Source organism: Phlebotomus papatasi, chromosome 3 (genome assembly GCF_024763615.1).
Source record: "Phlebotomus papatasi isolate M1 chromosome 3, Ppap_2.1, whole genome shotgun sequence".
NCBI classification, from domain to species: Eukaryota; Metazoa; Arthropoda; class Insecta; order Diptera; family Psychodidae; genus Phlebotomus; species Phlebotomus papatasi.
In genome coordinates this window covers 43914234-43932573 of record NC_077224.1, presented here as the reverse complement: position 1 = coordinate 43932573, position 18340 = coordinate 43914234, and the positions used below count along the sequence as shown (strand labels likewise).

Below are 18340 nucleotides of genomic sequence, written 5' to 3'. Positions count from 1 at the left end.
AAACCTGTCATAGTGTATTTGCTGTTGAAGGGTTTTATTGCAATTCGCTGCCAACTTCGCGTTTATTTTGCTTTTGGGAGATGTCAACTTCCTTTTCAGAAGCATTTAAATTTTACAAGAGAAAATGTCCTTTTCCGGAATTGTCAGGTGTTGTTGACCCACGAGATGGGAAGTTCAGGGTGAGTACAACTTTTCTCCACCTAATCCCTTTTTCTGATTTTGTTAAATATTGCAGGAATGCTTAAAAACTCGCAGCGTCCAAACACAACCTCAAAACTCCTCGGATTTTGGTCTTATACCTCCGGAAACATGGTCAGTTCATGAATTGAGAAATCATCCTGGTCTCCTTATAATCCAGAATCCCTTCACTTCCCTTGGGCAGAGATATTGGATCAGTAGATGTCTCAGGGACTTCCCAAAGGCTCCACATCGAACGAATTTGCAAACGCAGAAGCTTCCTGAAGAAGTTCACGGAGATTTCTGGGCATTTTTCTGCAAAGCTGAAGAGAAAGCCATTCAAAAGAAGCTGAAATCTTGTCTCAGATGGTCCACCTTGGGATACCATCATGATTGGGATCGGAAAATTTACAGCGAAAAGGAGAAAAATCCATTTCCGGAAGATCTTCAGGGTCTCACGAGTTTTCTGGGAATGATTTTGGGATTTTCAGACTTCCGTGCTCAGGCAGCCATTGTGAATTTCTACCCTCAGGGAAGCACTTTAGCTGGGCACACTGATCATTCAGAAGTCAACCTGGAAGCTCCACTTTTCTCCATTAGCTTTGGTCAGGAAGCAATCTTCCTCATTGGAGGCCCCTCCAAGGATGACCCAGCTACTCCCCTGCGGCTCCACAGTGGTGATGTTGTAGTCATGTCCAGGGAGAGTAGATTGTGCTATCATGCTGTCCCGAAGATCCTTCAAGGGTGCGAGGCATCGTGGAATGCAGAAATGGCCCATCCGGAAGTCCTCAAAAATCCCCTAATTGACCAAGATCTCTGCGAGAAGTGCACTCAGGGGGATTTCTGGCAGCCTTTTGATCAATATCTCAGCGACTGTCGCATCAATCTCAACATCCGGCAGGTTCTGGCGGGAAATGCAACGACGCTGTGACGTGAGGCTTGAAAACTCTCCCGCTGAGAGCCGCAGCTGAGACATCACGCGCTAAATCAATCCGTCAGACAGTTTAGTCAGAGGCGATGGCAAGGAATTTCTCGAGCTCTTTCTCACTTCACATCAAACCCTAAATTCGAGCATTTAAATTTATTTTATGCAATTGTACAGAAATTTTAATAAAAAAAACTTTTTTTTAATTTTACAGATAAAATATGATATTTTAAAAATAAAGAAAACTTATTATAAAAAAATAATATTTTTTATGAAGCATATTTTGCTTAAAAAGGACGTTTTGTTTTTATTAATTAGATGCTAAAGTACTTACGCATCATTTACCATTAAATAGGGGAAAGTGGGGCACCTTTGAAATTGGGATTTTTCACATATTTTTTAAATAAAATTGAGCCTTATTCTGATATAATTTAGTACCTGCACAAACAGATTGAAAAGCTAAATTATATCACGATAAGGTTAAATTTTATTTAAAAATAGGTGAAAAATCCTAATTTCAAAGGTGCCCCACTTCCCCTACCAATTCTCAACCGATTTGAACCGGTTCATGAATCACTCAAGATCTCACAAAAGCGTCTTAAGAGCAATAGCATTAATTTCCGGACAAAAATTACTTATCGCTTCATAACCGGTGCACAACCTATTTTATTTTCGGATAAAAATGAGTTATCGGTTATGAACCGATTCAAAACCGGTTTAATTTTGTCGGAAATTCCAAGACCTTTCCAACTACCTAGCAAAACTTCGTTCTTCAATTCCGCAATTTTTCTTCTTCTTCCTTTTTTAAAGGGCATCATTCAAAAACCGCACTAGCAATCGGAACGGCAAATAACCAAAAGCTATCAAAATTTGTCTCGAATAAGCGAAGTCTCACACCTGTTACCTAATGGCTGCTTCAGAGACGGTTATTTCAAATCTATATATTTTATTGGAAAAATTGACGAAAATATACTTAATGAAATGAAAAGAATATTTTTTTCATAGATAATAAATAATTTTAAAGGCCTCAGCTGAAAATCACATCGTAAAATTTTTTTTTGTTCTCAAGAAAATTCTTGTACAATTTATCAAAAAATACAGAATTTTCGGTCTGTTTAATACTGCTATTTAATCCTTCTCTATAGACAGCATACCCTCACAGTATTTATATATAAAATATATTATGAAAACCGTGATTATAAATTCTACCAAGTTGATAAATCATTTCAGAAAAAATATTCCAAGTCCATTTTGACAGAACGACATCTTGAGGAAAGTGCTGAAAATTCATAAAATTTTCTGTAGAAATTCTGCAGAATTTTCATACAACGATCGGATCCACCTTTAGAACAAAATTCTGCAGAAATTCTGCAGAATTTTCGGCAGTTATATTTTCAAATCTGACGAATTTCTGCAGAATTCTGCAGAATTTGCCGGGTGGGTAGCTGAAAAATGACCTCATTCGGTTGAGAAATATGCTCACCAGAGCCTTTTAAATTTTTGACATTGCAAAAACGGTATTTTCGTATAAAGACGAAGTGTCCGCCTTTTCGAGTAATACTAAAAAAAACATGGTTTTGGAGGGGAAGGCGAGGAGTGGAGTGAAAATGTGAAGCATGTTAATGATCCTTGGGTCGACTTATGGAGGACCCTTGAAGGTCCCAAGTCTCTATCTCTAACTGTTTGGGTTTTAGGTATAGTAACGGCTGAACGGACAGCCGGAAGTTTTCCAACAATCCCAGAAAACATGGTTTTAGAGGGCAAGGGGCATGTTATGAGAGGTATGTTAACGATCCTTGGGTCGACTTATGGGGGGGGATCCTCCTTAGGTCCCAAGTCGCTATCTCTTACCGTTTGACCTCTAGAGTTGGCGGCAGTCAAACGGACGGTCGGACAGGCGCACAAACAGCGTGATGCCAAAAAACTTGAAACTTCAGATTTCGAAAATTCTACCGAAATACGCCCCCCCCCCTTTGGGGCTCTCAAAATTGAGAGACAGGCAGGGGGAGAATTCATAGTCTCAGAGTCTCAGTCAGAGGTTTTTGAAGTTAACGTTATATTTACATTAAAAAAATAATATATACGTATTTTTTTTATTTTGTCTAGGAAAATTTATAGCCCGAGATACACAGCCGATTTCAACCAACTTCCGATTTTATGGGTCGTGTATTTTTTCGCGGATTGTAGCGAAGCGCAAATTTTTTCACGGATTTTCCCGAGCCGCGAATTTTTTCGCGGATTTTCTCGGGGCACGAAATTTTTCTCGGATTTTCGAGGGGCCCGATTTTTTTAGCGGATTTTCGCGGAGTGCGTATTTTTCGTGGGTAATGAATATCGTCGCGGATTCTCACAGGTCGCTGACAGAGGTTCTAAACGGATGTAAAGTTTGAGAGCTCTATGTCTCATAGTTTCCGAGATAATCGACTTTAAACATTTTCAGACACTTTCATGCATTTCTCATCCAAGTTTTTCATAAATAACGATTGTATAGAATTTCCATTGATTGGAGATCTCTTAAAAATAAGAGACAAAAGACGGTTGGATTTTGAACATGCATGGAGGGAGAGAGAAAGAGGAAAAAGTGGTGAATGAGATCAGCTGGAAAGAAAATAGGGGAATAAGGGGAACGAGTATGGGAGTTACGTAAGACTTGATTTTTGCAAAGAGACGCGAGGAGAAAAGTGTATAAATTTATTTGTGAATTATAAATTAAATATTAGTTCAAACTACAGAAAAATTTACGTGACGTAGAGTTAAACGTGTTCAGTTCAATCTAAGAGGAGAATATTTGTAAATAAAATAATTGGTGAAGGTGAAAAGTGTGTTTCACTGCCTCAGTGGATTTGGAAAAGGGCATTTGGCGGTCATCGAGGAAACGTCTTCTGGAAAATCCAGCCGCCTACGTTCCGGATCACTGTTGAAGATATTTAATAAAGGAATATATATTTCCAGGTACGTGAATATCACAAACGGTAGAAGGAAGCCCAAGAAACACACAGTCCCTGACAGATTTATAACACCACAATATATTTATAGGTAAACTGGGCAGGAAGAAGAGGGTATTAGATATCACAGAATCCTATCACAGAGAAATTATTGTTTACCACAGGTAATTCTCCACAACGATAATATGTTACATACAGTTTAAGTTTAAGAATTATTAAACGAAATTTGCATTATTTATAAAAAATTGTTTTTTTTTTGGCCAAAAACAAAATTTAAACATACATTTAGCACATTATACACTATTTTCGAACATGTTTTAGAGTTTCATAATTTTAGTTTTTGAAAAAAGTAATATTCAATACACTGTCTTCATTACACATTGTTTTTTGATAACTATAACGTAAGATAAACAATTATTGTTAAAAGAGAAGTCTTGTAAAATAATTCTACCCATTTCTTAAGTATAGTTTTATGGTCTAGTTCTTTTCCTACATACTTTAGGGTTAGGCCAAGAACAAAAGTTGTTACTTTTGCCAATACTTATTCGATTCGTCTAATTCGTGACAAAAAGATGCACCGTTTTGTCCATTGTTCTTTAACGGTCAGTGTTTTATTTATTTTTTTCTTAATTTCACTTTATAGCTGATCACGGCGACTCGTTCGAGAAAATATCTTGTTATTCCTATCCGAAAAAAATCAGTTCAAATAATATATTAAACAAAATCGTTCTTTTAGCTTTATTCTACAGAAAATTTCATTAGAACCCAATTAGTTAGACTCAGGCTGATTATCCTCGAGAATATTCATTATGTAAAATTTGTCAGTAGAAGTTTAGATAAAGGAATTGTATGCAAGGATCTTTAATCAGTTATCTTATACCCTACTAATGTATGACAGTTTGGAATAAATTTTTACTGACAAGGGCCAAATATTCTCGAGAATCAACTTAGTGTCAACAAAAAAGTAAATAATCATATAAATAATTAAGTATTAAAATTGCAATGTTCTAAAACTATCTAGATTTAAATAACTTAAATATAACTTACAAAATCCAAATATCATATCTTCTAAAAGTTTGTGTTTTCCCGGCATGACAAAATGTGTGAATCTTCAAACATAAATCCATTATTTCCGCTTAAATCTGGGCAGATGTGATAATTTCTTCCGTCACCACCATACATCCCATTTGGTTCTCCTATCCTCTCTCAGTCCTCCCCAAATGTCCCATATTTGTGACTCCCAGCCTTTAGTCTGGAGCAACACTTGCTCCCACATTCATTTGCATACGTGTTTGTTCGGAAACATGCTTGAAACTTTCTCTGGTCAACATTGGATCACAGACGTTTTGGACAACTTTCAGCGCGGAACTTGTGCATTTGGCACATTTTGTAAAATTCCTGGGGAAAATGAATAAAGATGAGCGATAGACGTTTTGTGTTTGAAAATTAATCTAATGTACAGAAAGACTGTTTCATTTTGGCTATGTATTTTATGTGATAAAATCTGTTGAAATATTATATTTCTAGGGAATTAAATCCTAAATTATGAAAAGAAAGAGCATTAAGATTTCATAGAAATAATAAAACGGTAATGAAGGAATGGGGGAAGAGCTCATAATTTTGGACAGGGTGCTTATAAGCATCAATGTTCTAAGTTTAAAGTGCGATATTTTCAATACTAATTGATTTTTTTTGTTACTCTCTATTCAGAAGGGTTTAGCATCTTTGTTTTTATTAAAAATTAGTCTTAATAAGTTTAAAAATAAATTAATATGTAGAAGTGAATTTTACTCAAATTTTTGACACCTTGGTTGTAAATTTGGACAACTTGGCTATAAATTTGGGCAGCTAATCTACCTCAAAAGAATGCCCATTGTTCTCTATTTCAAGAACCTATCGTACCAAGTCCTCTTCCTGTTTATGTAAGAGAACCGTAGAATGTCAAAAGAAGTCCGGAAACTTTCTATATCATTTATTAAAGTGAGTTGACTGTGGTACTCCAAGTACGCGCGTGTTCGCGCATTTTCTAGCCTTTTTGGGAGCCTTTTAAGGCTTTTTGGGCTTATCCTCGATCGTGGAGATGATGCTCTTTTGTTTTTCTAGGCATTTGTACAACCTAGTCACCACAAGAGCCAAAACTTCACGAAATTACGAGAGAAAAACGCTTGCCCAAAATAAGAAGTATCAACTCACTGGTGAATGTTTGAGAAAATTGTCCATTTTTCACACGAGAAACGTAATTCACAAGGTAAATCTCACTTCAGGTCAAATGTACAAATCACCATTAACGTGAATCAACACACACTGATAAAAATAAAAGGATCAAATTAGGTTATATCCATCATTTTCAAAAGGATGGATCATATTTGAAGCTTTGAAAAGATCACTAGTGTCTCTAGAAATTTTGTATACAAATTTATCACATTACATTATGTTTTATTATCATGAACTTATTACTGATATCATATTTCTCTCATCCGGGCGAACATCAAAGATAACTTTATCACTGTTTTTGTTCATTTATTCCGGAGGTAAATAAGTGTTAAATTCATTTTGAGCAGTTCGATCAATTTGACCCTTTTATTTTGACCAGTGCAATATTCAATGAATATTTAATAGTATCACTCAGAAAAGTAAGGAAAAACGGAAAAAACTGTTAGTACTTCACCACAGCTAAGTAAGATGGGAAGTAAACACGAAGTTCCTGTCATATTTCTCGTAAGCAAATACTCACACTGAAATTTCAACAACGGAATTTTAATTTAAATCATATTCAAAATTTAACGAATTTAGTGTTGAAATTTTCTAAACAAAATAAATTTTTAAATAGAATTCTTTATTCATCAAATATTGGAAGAAAAATCCCTAATTTTAATCGATTTATTTTTAGTGTCCAATTTTACTCTCAAAGTGTCCAAATTTAGAAACTGTCCAAAATTATGATCTCTTCCCTTATTCGAGAAATTTTCGATACAGAATTTCGCTAAGTTTTTGGAATAGACAAGGGAATGGACTTTTTTTTACAAATAAATTTGAGTGATTTATAAATCGGTTCAAATCGGTTGTGAACCGTTAATGAACCGGCTATGAATCTATAAGTATTTTTTGTCCGAAAATCAATTCAATTACTCTTAAAACTATTTTGAGGGATCTTTGAGTGACCTATAAATCGGTAGAAATCAGTTGAGAGCCGGTAAACGGTAAATGATCTGAAAGTATTTTTGTAGTAGTTCATCTACGTCACTAGTTCGAGCACATCACAAAGCCTGGGATGCATTGCCACATGCTTCACAGTATAAGTTCCGTAAATTCTCTCTATCTTCCTCTTGTTTCAAAAATCAATTTCCTCTTTTGCAGTCAGCAAGATTAGAAAGAAACAACATATTTAGTACTTTACTGTGAGTTTATGTGGTTTATGTACTCCCCTTGTTCTAAAGTTCCGTGACTTTTGAGCATTTTGGCAAATTTGGACATTATTAGTACTTTTCAAAGATTATCCTCTTGGCTTGTTCTAAACATCTATGAATTTTTGGCCAATAAATGAAAAATGCGGCTTTTTGTGTACTTCTTTATTATAAAAACTACGATTTTTTCTTTCATAATTAAAACAATCAATTACTTCAGAAAAATAGCCGAGAAGAATATTTTTAGAACAGAAGCAGTGAGTGTCAATAGTTTGTTGCCTAATGGATGTTTGAGAAATCAAGTGAAAAAAATGATAGAAAAAAATACTTTTCCAAATTTCTCTTTTTGCAGATGAGTTCCTTGTAATCCGTAGATATTATTTATAATTTTCAAAAAAAAAAAATTAATTTTATTTCATATCAAAAATAATTGTTTTCCAAAAGTTGGTCATTTTTGAAAAATCAAAAGTTTGTTGCCTCATTAAAAAAACTAATTCAAAATGGTGAAAACGTGCAACCAACTTTATGTAAACCGGTTACATTTTGAGCTTATGTCATTTGATAGGCAAATGGTGGATTTGTACATTTTTAAGGCTGTCAGTGTTAAATATATAGGTGTAAGAGTGATGATAAATAACAAGAAATAATCAGTTTTTTGATAATTCATAATTTAGGTTATAACGGCAAATTACAAAAAGTTGAAAGGTGGGATATTGTCCAGAGATACTGCTGGAAGGAATCGGCGTCGCTTAATTGCCAAATTTTATGGAAATTCATGAAAAGTTATACATAAAATGGTCAAATATTATAGTTATGAGGCACGAGTACATCTGAAAAACGCTACTGGTAGACCCAGGGTTTCGACTCAGAAAGTCGATAACCGCATTCTAGGTATCTCTGATAGTAACCCCATGATGTTTGCTTCAAAAATTCAGAGTTGGCTGGTTACAGAAGGCATACAGGCTTCAAATGCTTCGAAAATCAAACTCAAAATGAAAGAAAATATAAGAATAGGTACTTGGCTCGCAAGATTCCATTGGTAAGCAAAACCAAACTGCGTAAGAGGTTGTATTTTTACGTTTTTAGCATGCTCCAAGTAAATTTACAACCTTTTACCCAGATTGGTTTTGTTTACCAATGGAAACCTGCAAACCAAGTAATTATTCTTACCACTTTCATTAAATTGCGGTTGGTTTTGAAGCCTGTATGCCTTCTGTAACCAGCCGACTCTGAATTTTTGAAGCAAACATCATGGGGTTACTATCAGAGATACCTAGAATGCGGTTATTGACTTTCTGAGTCGAAACCCTGGGTCTACCAGTAGCGTTTTTCAGATGTACTCGTGCCTCATAACTATAATATTTGACCATTTTATGTATAACTTTTCATGAATTTCCATAAAATTTGGCAATTAAGCGACGCCGATTCCTTCCAGCAGTATCTCTGGACAATATCCCACCTTTCAACTTTTTGTAATTTGCCATTATAACCTAAATTATGAATTATCAAAAAACTGATTATTTCTTGTTATTTATCATCACTCTTACACCTATATATTTAACATTGACAGCCTTAAAAATGTACAAATCCACCATTTGCCTATCAAATGACATAAGCTCAAAATGTAACCGGTTTACATAAAGTTGGTTGCACGTTTTCACCATTTTGAATTAGTTTTTTTAATGAGGCAACAAACTTTTGATTTTTCAAAAATGACCAACTTTTGGAAAACAATTATTTTTGATATGAAATAAAATTAATTATTTTTTTGAAAATTATAAATAATATCTACGGATTACAAGGAACTCATCTGCAAAAAGAAAAATTTGGAAAAGTATTTTTTTCTATCATTTTTTTCACTTGATTTCTCAAACATCCATTAGGCAACAAACTATTGACACTCACTGTATGTTGCAATTTTAATGGATTAAAAATGTAATGTGCCTATGCCTATTCTCAAGTTCAACTGATTCATCTGTAGAAAGATTAGCTGAATCACTCAAAATCCCTCCCATTCCAGAGCCAAAAACTGAAACATCACTTAAAAGAGTGATCAATCAGCTTCTCTTATTAATATTTCTACACTTTTTGTGTCTCCCACCTTCTGCATTGATTCAAATGTCTCGAACGGGTGTATGAGAAAAAATCCAGGTGATAAGTGCAAGAAGTCATCGGATTCTTGGGGCCGTTTCTCTTGTTTTTTTTGCTGGCTCTCTTGTGGGAGAAATTAAAATGCACAATCATTTTGGGGCAAAAATAAGAAAAGCAAGAGGTAGTGCTGGAAGAGGCAAGAGGAACAACGTGGGGTGAACAGGAACATGGGCGAACTCGTGAATGAAAATAAAATTACAAGACATTCTCGAGAACAAAAATAAACCACTCCTACAAATGAGTCTTGTGTCGACAATGGGCGAGTGAGGAAAGATCACGAGAACAGCCACAAAATCACACTGAATGTTGTGTTAGCTTTTTTTTCTTGTAACCCAATATGCATTTATTTCTCTTAAGAATTCACCCAAATGAATTTCCCAAAAAAATCCCAACAACTTTAGGACCATGTTAAAGTGAATTTCGAAAGATTTTCAGCAACTGCCAGATTGTATAAATAATAAATTTAGTTGCTATATTGCCAATCTGTTAATGGATTGATTTTGGAGAATTGGTTTCAATTGGTTGAGGATTGGTCTTATATAAAGTGAATTGGAAATACTGATAAGGTATCCAAGACTTTTAGCTTTTATGAAAAATGCACCTTAGTTTAAGAGCTTAAGATATGAAGTTCATTAAAGTGAAAATTGAATTGATAGCATTTGAAAAGGAGTTGGTTTTTGAAATAAAATGCAAGATTTGAGAAAGATGAAAGATTCAAGTGGACTGAGAAGTAGCAATTATACTTACAATGTAAAATTCATAAATTGATACAACACAGCAAAGAATAGAAACGCATTAGTAATATTAACAAAGTGTCTTAAGTTGAATTAAATAATATATAGCACTATTTAACCGAGATTTTTTATTAGCCTCATAGAACTTTTTTAAGGGTTTACAAGTGAATACACATTTAACATTTTTATATTAAACACTTAATTAGTATTTTTAATATTCATTATTAAAATCATTGAAACAGTTTTTAGAAAAGTTATGATTCTTTTTATATTCAGAATAAATTTTGTTATTATATTACTACGCAGAAAATCAAATGAATTATCTTGCATGAAGATTTTGTAAATTCGAAAGTTCAGTTTAGCAAACTTACCTTCCAATTGTTTTTACTAAAACTTTAAGATTACTTCATTAAGTGACATTCGAAGCCTGAAAATGAATTTCTCAATAAGTAAATAATTATATTTAAATTACATTTCAACATAGTAAAAAAATAAATATTTTCTGATTCATATTAAAAACTTTTCAAAATTCAGGCATTAGGAGTTGAATTTTGAATGAACCCCTAATCATTATCTATCATTATCACTATAGAGATTGATTTGATTAAATTTAAATATTTAGTTGACCAAACTTCTGTTCTGATCTCATGATTACCTTGAAAAATTAAACAAGATCTAAATTTTATTTTTTTGCAGAGTTCCTTTGGATTTTCAGTAAACAGTATGCATAACTGTTATTGACTAGGAAAGTAAGTTGTGAGCAATGTAATAAAATAATACTTTTTTTGGTTTAATACCAGTCAGTCCTGTCTAGAGAAAGCATGAAAGATTCCATTAAACTGATGAATTATTTTTTTTAATATTGTAAGGTAAAGTACCCTTTATTCGACCGGTTCCTCTATTCGACCGGTAGATTTATTTATTCAATTTAATTATATTTGCTATAATATTTTGTGTATGATCTAACATTAATAGGTCAATTATTCTTTAAATAATACGAATCAGTGACAAATTCATAGAAATTGATGAAATTCACCATCAAATATTCAAAAATTGACCCACCGGTCGAATAGAGGAACCCGGTCGAGTAAGGGTACTTTACCTTACGTACTTCAAAAATATTATTTTGAGTGAAAAGTAATTACATTTGATGTTTCTATTGACTATACTCGATTACATTAATTTCCAATGCTCTTTCATATAGAATTTCATTTCCATTCATTGACTTGAAACTTGGGAAAAATAATAACATGAAAAGATTTATTTAATATCTTACCTTATACGGGCTTCAGACCTAAGCTTAAGCCATATGGCTTAACGTCTTTAGTTTCTTATCAGTCAAAAATTTTTGGAAAATTTGGACTTAAGATTGTATTATTAAGGGCAAATGATCAATTGCGTTCTGAAAAACCAATAAAACTAATTGCTCAGCAATATAATAATAATAATGTGTAATTATCAATGTGCAATATTTTTCAGAGTAATTTCAGTATGGCTTTCGCAAAATGGCACGATACTACAGATCATCAGACAACTTTCTGCCCACCAAGCAACAGTCTTAAGTTCCTTAAACCGAATTACAATCTTACGGTGGGTTGAGCGGCACTTTCCGGTCAATTTCGTGATCTTAGCACAACTCGCATTTCGATTCTTGAGATGAATGTAAACTTTTAGGAGGAGGTTCAGCCCAGAATAAAAATTCTTTTCTTCCCAGAGCTTTCGGTGCTCTACGCACCTTCTTCAGTGGTCGAAAACGTTAAGTTTTTTCTGTGACTTCGTCTCGATTGGGGACAAGGATAGTGTTTTTTCTGGGTACATATATAACTGAGTTTACACACTTTCAGATAACTTTATAGCAATTAACAAAAACTTTTTACAATTTCTACAATCAACAATTTTTTTGGCTAAACACTTTTCTTTCTTTCTTCTTTGGCGCTCTGATGTGGCTTCTTTTTTGCGTGAACTCAGTTCCTGTATGTACGCAGGAAAGACATCATCGTTGTCCCCAATCGAATCGAAGTCCCAGATAAAGCCTAACATTTTCGACCACTGCGAAGAAGGTGCGTAGAGCATCGAAAGCTCTGGGAAGAAAAGAATTTTTATAGGTGTGGAAACCGGTGAGCGTAGGGTAAGAAGAAGCAAAGAAATTCTCAAATTCTTCCCAAAGCTTTCGGCTCGGACTCCAAGCCTTCCTCAGTAGTCAAATTTTTTTAGTCTTTTCTTGCTTTGTCAAAGGGTCTTTTTTGTTCACTGGACATGGGATTTGGGGCACTGCACTTAATTTTCTACTTATTTTTAAAATTTTATCAATTTTTCTCTCTTTTTGTGTGATTTTCTTAATATTTCTTTGTGAGACTACTCAACCGGTTTCCACACTTATTGAATTAATCGTCGGAAATTACCAAAAAAAAAGAATTTTTATTCTGAACTGAACCTCCTCCCATCTGACGATCACCGGATTCTACACCGGTTTAGACATTCTAAACTTTTAGTATTTTCCTTGTCTACATCTCTTTGCAATTACTCAATTATTCCTATCCTTGTTTTTCTCTTTTGCAAGTATTGAGTTCCTGATGCATACGCGTTGTTCTCTCGGAGTATATGGCTTAAGTGTAAAACATTTTATGCCAGCCTCAGTTTCACTACCTCAAGTCAATAAGGTTTGCAAATTAGTCACAATAAGAATTGATATCCAACATAAATTAAACTAAAATATACTGTGAGTTACAATTATTGTTTTATAGATTCTACACACATTTTTTACGGTATACTGCTAGCTATATTACTCTACTGTCTCTAATTTTCAAAATATTATATTTTTTAAATATTTATTATTACTAATTTTCTGTCTGTATTGAATTGTTTTTTATGCCCAGATACACAAAGTAAATAGTAACTTTTTATAATTTCAAAAAAAAATCCAATTGATATTGAAAGAATTTGGTTGTTGAATACTTCTTGTGTTAAGCTTTATAGATCGTCTTTAATATATAATACCATAACAAATTATGCTCATATGAGTTACTATTATTGAATATTGAACATAATTTTGACATTATCCCAAATCTTGATTAAAATTTCCCAACAAGAGCGTATTTGAAAATTTAGTGGGCGAATGAGGAGCCAAACGAGATCATATAAAAGCGTCCAATAAGGTGATAATTAATTACAATTAAAATGATGACAGATTAAATTTATCACTCATTCTCGTGTTTATTGCTCCATGTTCTGCCCCCTGATTCCATTCATTCAGTGCAGAATAAATATTATTCTTTTTCAATATATTATTCCTCTTCATCACACAAACGGTCCTTATCCCCAAATCGGATCTCTTTCAACTTGAAATTTGTCTGAAATTTGGGGAGTGAAAAAAAATCATAACATGACGCATTGTAATTAATGAATTAAATCGCAAAAGATTGAGAAAATAAATTGAAACTCATCAACAAAAAATTATTTGTGTGTTTATTTTAGGCTGAGTTGTTGCTTTACAAAAAAAATCAAATGGATTTCTTTTACAAATTAAAAAGAAAAAAAAAATAAGTTGAAAATTAAAAAAAGAAATCCCATTATGACACCGAAATGTAATAAATGACTATTTAAGTGACATTTTGAGGTGCTCTCGAGTTGATTTGCACGAAAATCAATCATTTGAGTATGTTAATATTCAATATTAATTGCGATGATTACACCCAGATAATTTATTAAATGGATCACAGACAGTGATTGATAACATTTCAATTGATATACCTTACTGAAGGAGCATATTTTTCACTCAAAAAGAAATACATAGAATTCAATGGGAGAATTGCAAAATTAAATCAATTTGAATTGTTCAAATGGAAAAATTCTACGTTATTTTTTCTAGAGTCCAATTTTAAAATCCACAAATAACTTTCACTGGTAAAAAGCGAATCAAAATAGCATTTCAATATAATAAACCTTTTCCAATTATATTATTCCATGTTATATGAGATTCCCATGTCACACACATTCCTCAATATAATTCAAACAAATTGGCAGTCAAAAGATTTTGCACAGATTCTGCAAAATTGATCGCCTCCAGGTTGATTGACATTTTATACTCTGAACATAAAAATTTGTGGAAAAAGAATTCAGTGAAAAACAAAACAACAATGCTACAAAGTGTGACCGACTTTTTTTTGTTATGACATTGCTCAATAAAAAATTAAAATAGTATTCAAAATATAGCACAAAAAAAAACGAAAACAGAGAGCTATTTCAAACATCGTGCAAATTTTTTAATCTATTTTTAAATGGATGATGTCTTCTAAGTCCCACGAAGATTGTCTCATTTGTTGACACTTGGAGTCACTTTTCACTCCCACAAATCCAAAGAAAATTAATAATTTAGAGTGTGTCAAGTGGAATTAGTTTTAATGACAGATACTTGGTATCTGGGGATTAGAACGCAAATTTAAAGCAATAAAAGCAATTTAAACTGAATTAAACTATTAGACTGGGATATTTGTCACTTTGGTGCAAAAATAGTAAGTTTTGTGATATTTAACACCATAGCAATGTTATAAAGAACTTTAAATATAACTTGTTTAATTTTAGAACTTGGGTGATTTTGATTTGAAGAGTAAAATGTTAAACTGCAAGGGAGGGAAAATTTTTTTGTCCAGTGAATTAGTAATAATATAATAATAATATAATAATGCTGGCACAACATTCCATGAAGGGACTAGGCCTTCCCGCAAGGGGATTTCTAGACATGCATTATTATTTTTTCTTGTACGGGATGAGGTTGTCAGTCGCATGCCCGTGGAATCAAGTGCAGTGAAGCTCACTGGATGCAATCCGAACACCTTTAACGCCAGAAAAATTCCTGGTGACCTAGAAAGGTTTCGAACCCGGGACACTTGCATCATAGAGCGAGTACTCTACCACTTGACCCATTGAGTGAATTAGTAAATCTGGTAAATAAAAAAAAAACAGTTTTAATAAATGGCGTCTACACATTAGTAGAATTTTTTTTTAAAAATGCCTTTTTAAAGAAAATTTCCCCTATCTAGGTGGAAATGTCAGAATTTTTTTAAAAAAGGCATTTTTTTTTTAAATTTCTACTAGTGTGTAGACGCCATAAAGGAGTAGCAAAGCATCCCATGCTTCGCAAATTGCTCGAACTCGTGACTTATAGATGCTATATATCAAAAATACTTTTTCGCACCATTTATCGTTTACCGATTCTAATTAGCTCAATCTTATCAGAAATTCCAAGACCTTTCCAACGAACCCTAACATTATTCTATTCAGTTGATAAATGCACTCTCTATAGCCTTTTTAAACATTTACCTTGAAAATCCTATTATTAGACATGATTCGTTGGTATTTTCATCCAGATGCGTCTAAAAACTTTAAACTTACTAGGACCGAATGATTAATTTAATTGTTTATTTTGGATCTCGTTGTATTTCCCCCCTTAGAAATTATTCACTTTTATTCTGAGATAAATTTTGAAGTAATTAGGGGAATGTAGGCAGGCTTCGCACGTGTTATCTTTCGAACGATGCGAATTTTCTCTTTATTTCCAAAGAGTTGGTTCCGCATTTCAGTTAAGTATTTGTGAACCTTATATTCATTGTAAAAATAGGCAGCCTTCTTTTCTAGGTGCTAGGATCACAAATAGAAAATTGGCCCAAAATGGATAATTTTGATGGTGCACATTTCATTTGATTTCTCATAGTTAAACTCATTTCTAAAAAAAATCACTTACACAGTGGATGAAGAGTATACTTGAGACGATATTTACGTAATAATTTTTTGCATCGGAGGGAAATTGTCTTCACGGTGGCGGAATATTCGCAAGTACTACATTGTGTGTGGTTTCAAACACTGAATGTGTGAGCGTTCGCACATCCATCAGACAACTCCAGCTTGAAAATCATAACCTCACTAAAGCCTCATAAGCCACAGTGAGACATTCGTGGTCATTTCCTCTTCGACAGGCGTATAGTTTCCTTCCGATCTCCATGAGACAACGGTTATTGACAGTGTGAACTGTGTGAACATGTTCATAGTCGATTTTTCGATATTCATTTGGAAGAAAAAACAGTGTTCCAAAAATGTGAAAAAGGTGTTTAAAAGATTTTCTTTTAGTGCAGTGATAGTTTCCGCGGGTTCACGGGGGTACAGTATAACAATAGGAAAATAATTTTTAATTGTAGATTAAATTTATTTCGAGAAAAAAAGCAATGACGAACCCAAACCCCCATCGTGTGAACGCTGCCCCGGGGGCAAGAATCGCACAAATCGTTGTATTTTTTTTCATTTTCCTGTCCAGGAAAAACCAACAATTCTGTGATAGTGAACTAGGCATGCATAGAAACCTAAAAAATCAGAGAACTTTTTGATGTAGTGCAATTCACTGCCCATTTTACAGTTTAGTCAGATAAAAATCCTGAATATGAAGCACGAAAAAATTTGCGAAGGCTGCCTATATTTTAATAATTAAATATACCATAAAACCCGTTCAGAATTGGCTCACCATTAAAAATTAAATTTTTACTACAATCACATCAAAATTAATATTTTCCTTTAAGGGGTTACATGGATCAAGAAGACCAAAAAACAGAATATTTTCTCAAAATTCCTTTCTAGCATAATAAAAAAATCATTTAATTCAAGCTCTCAGTCAATTTTTCATTTAAAAAGTTCCAAAAGTCAGCCATTGCGACAACGTATTTTTGGAGACTTTTTTGAAAAAGACCTACTTTTGGGTGGATAATATTTTTCAAATTAGGATTATCTGATACTAAAACAGCAAATAGTTTCCGTTAACTAATTAGCCTTTGAACGAAGGATTCTATATTTACTTAATCAGAACTTATTCTATAAAACGAGACGTGGTGTAAACTACGTCAAAATGGTTTTTTTTTGTATAAAATTCTGCCAAGTATTCAAAATTATTTTTTTTTCAAAAATTCTTTATTCAAGTACGGTTTTAATAAAAATATTATCCAATGGGTTATATAATTTATAAAGTTTAACTCATTAGCTAAAGCGATCTTCAGATTAGAGGTTTAGCCCAGTTCCTTAAAGTCTGGAAATCCTAAATATCAACCAATTTCATTGTTTTATCGGAATCTAATAGGTAAGTTGTCCCTAATAATCCAATTCTAAGTTATTTTTTTCCAAAACATCTTGATTGATAAGAATTTAGAAGAATTAAGCCATATGGTTAAGACTTAGGTCTGAAGCCGGTATAACAGGAAATATTTGGTTTTTGGATTTCAAATGAACCTACTTCGAGAAATCTTGTACATCGAAAAGTAAGTTTTTTTCAAAAAAGTCTTTGAAAAGCAGGTTCCAGACGCTGAATTTTTAAAATTTTTAAATGAAAATTTCAAGAAATATATTTTAAATATTGCAGTTCTTATATAATATATATATGCTTAAGACCTCGAATTAATTTTTTTTTAATTGTTGAAAAAATTGTTGAATTAAATAAATTTTTCAATTTGCAAAAACATTAGAGAAAAAATACGCTGTCTTTTTTGACTCACGTAACCCGATTTCCCATTTACTTCTTGTGTGAAAATTAAAAAAAAATCAAATTAATTTTAAAAATATCTGCGAAGGGGCATGGCTTAAAATTTTTCGCGAGCAGAAGAGAAACCCAAGGAATTAAAAATACGAGGCAGACCAGGACAAATTGGCTGAAGCAAATTCAGGATCTTGCCTTGAAATTTCTCGAGATCGACCTTGAACATAATTCTGAAGTAGTAATGAAGGACACGTGGGAGGTCTGAACTAGGTGCCCTAAAATTACAGCCCCATTTGGGATAAACTATTGGAGGTGAATGAATTAAAATTAAGGAATCGTAAAAGACATCTTCATTATGTAATTAATTTTCGCGATATTCAACTTCTACACAGTTGACATATCAAATAAACCTGCATTGTTCAGAAGTGGGAATGAAAAATTGAACAATATCAAGAAAGCTATAAAGGCATATATCTCTGATTAAACAATTAATT

At 33.1% G+C, this 18340-nt stretch overlaps 1 protein-coding gene across 1 annotated transcript; it reads left to right on the top strand.

The window, feature by feature from the left end:
* Positions 1 to 52: 52 nt before the first annotated feature.
* LOC129805762 (nucleic acid dioxygenase ALKBH1) lies at positions 53 to 1362 on the top strand. The gene is made up of 2 exons (XM_055853895.1): positions 53 to 179; positions 236 to 1362. Exons 1-2 carry the CDS (start codon positions 81 to 83, stop codon positions 1106 to 1108), a joined length of 972 nt encoding a protein of 323 aa, XP_055709870.1. The 5' UTR covers positions 53 to 80; the 3' UTR covers positions 1109 to 1362.
* Positions 1363 to 18340: the final 16978 nt, after the last annotated feature.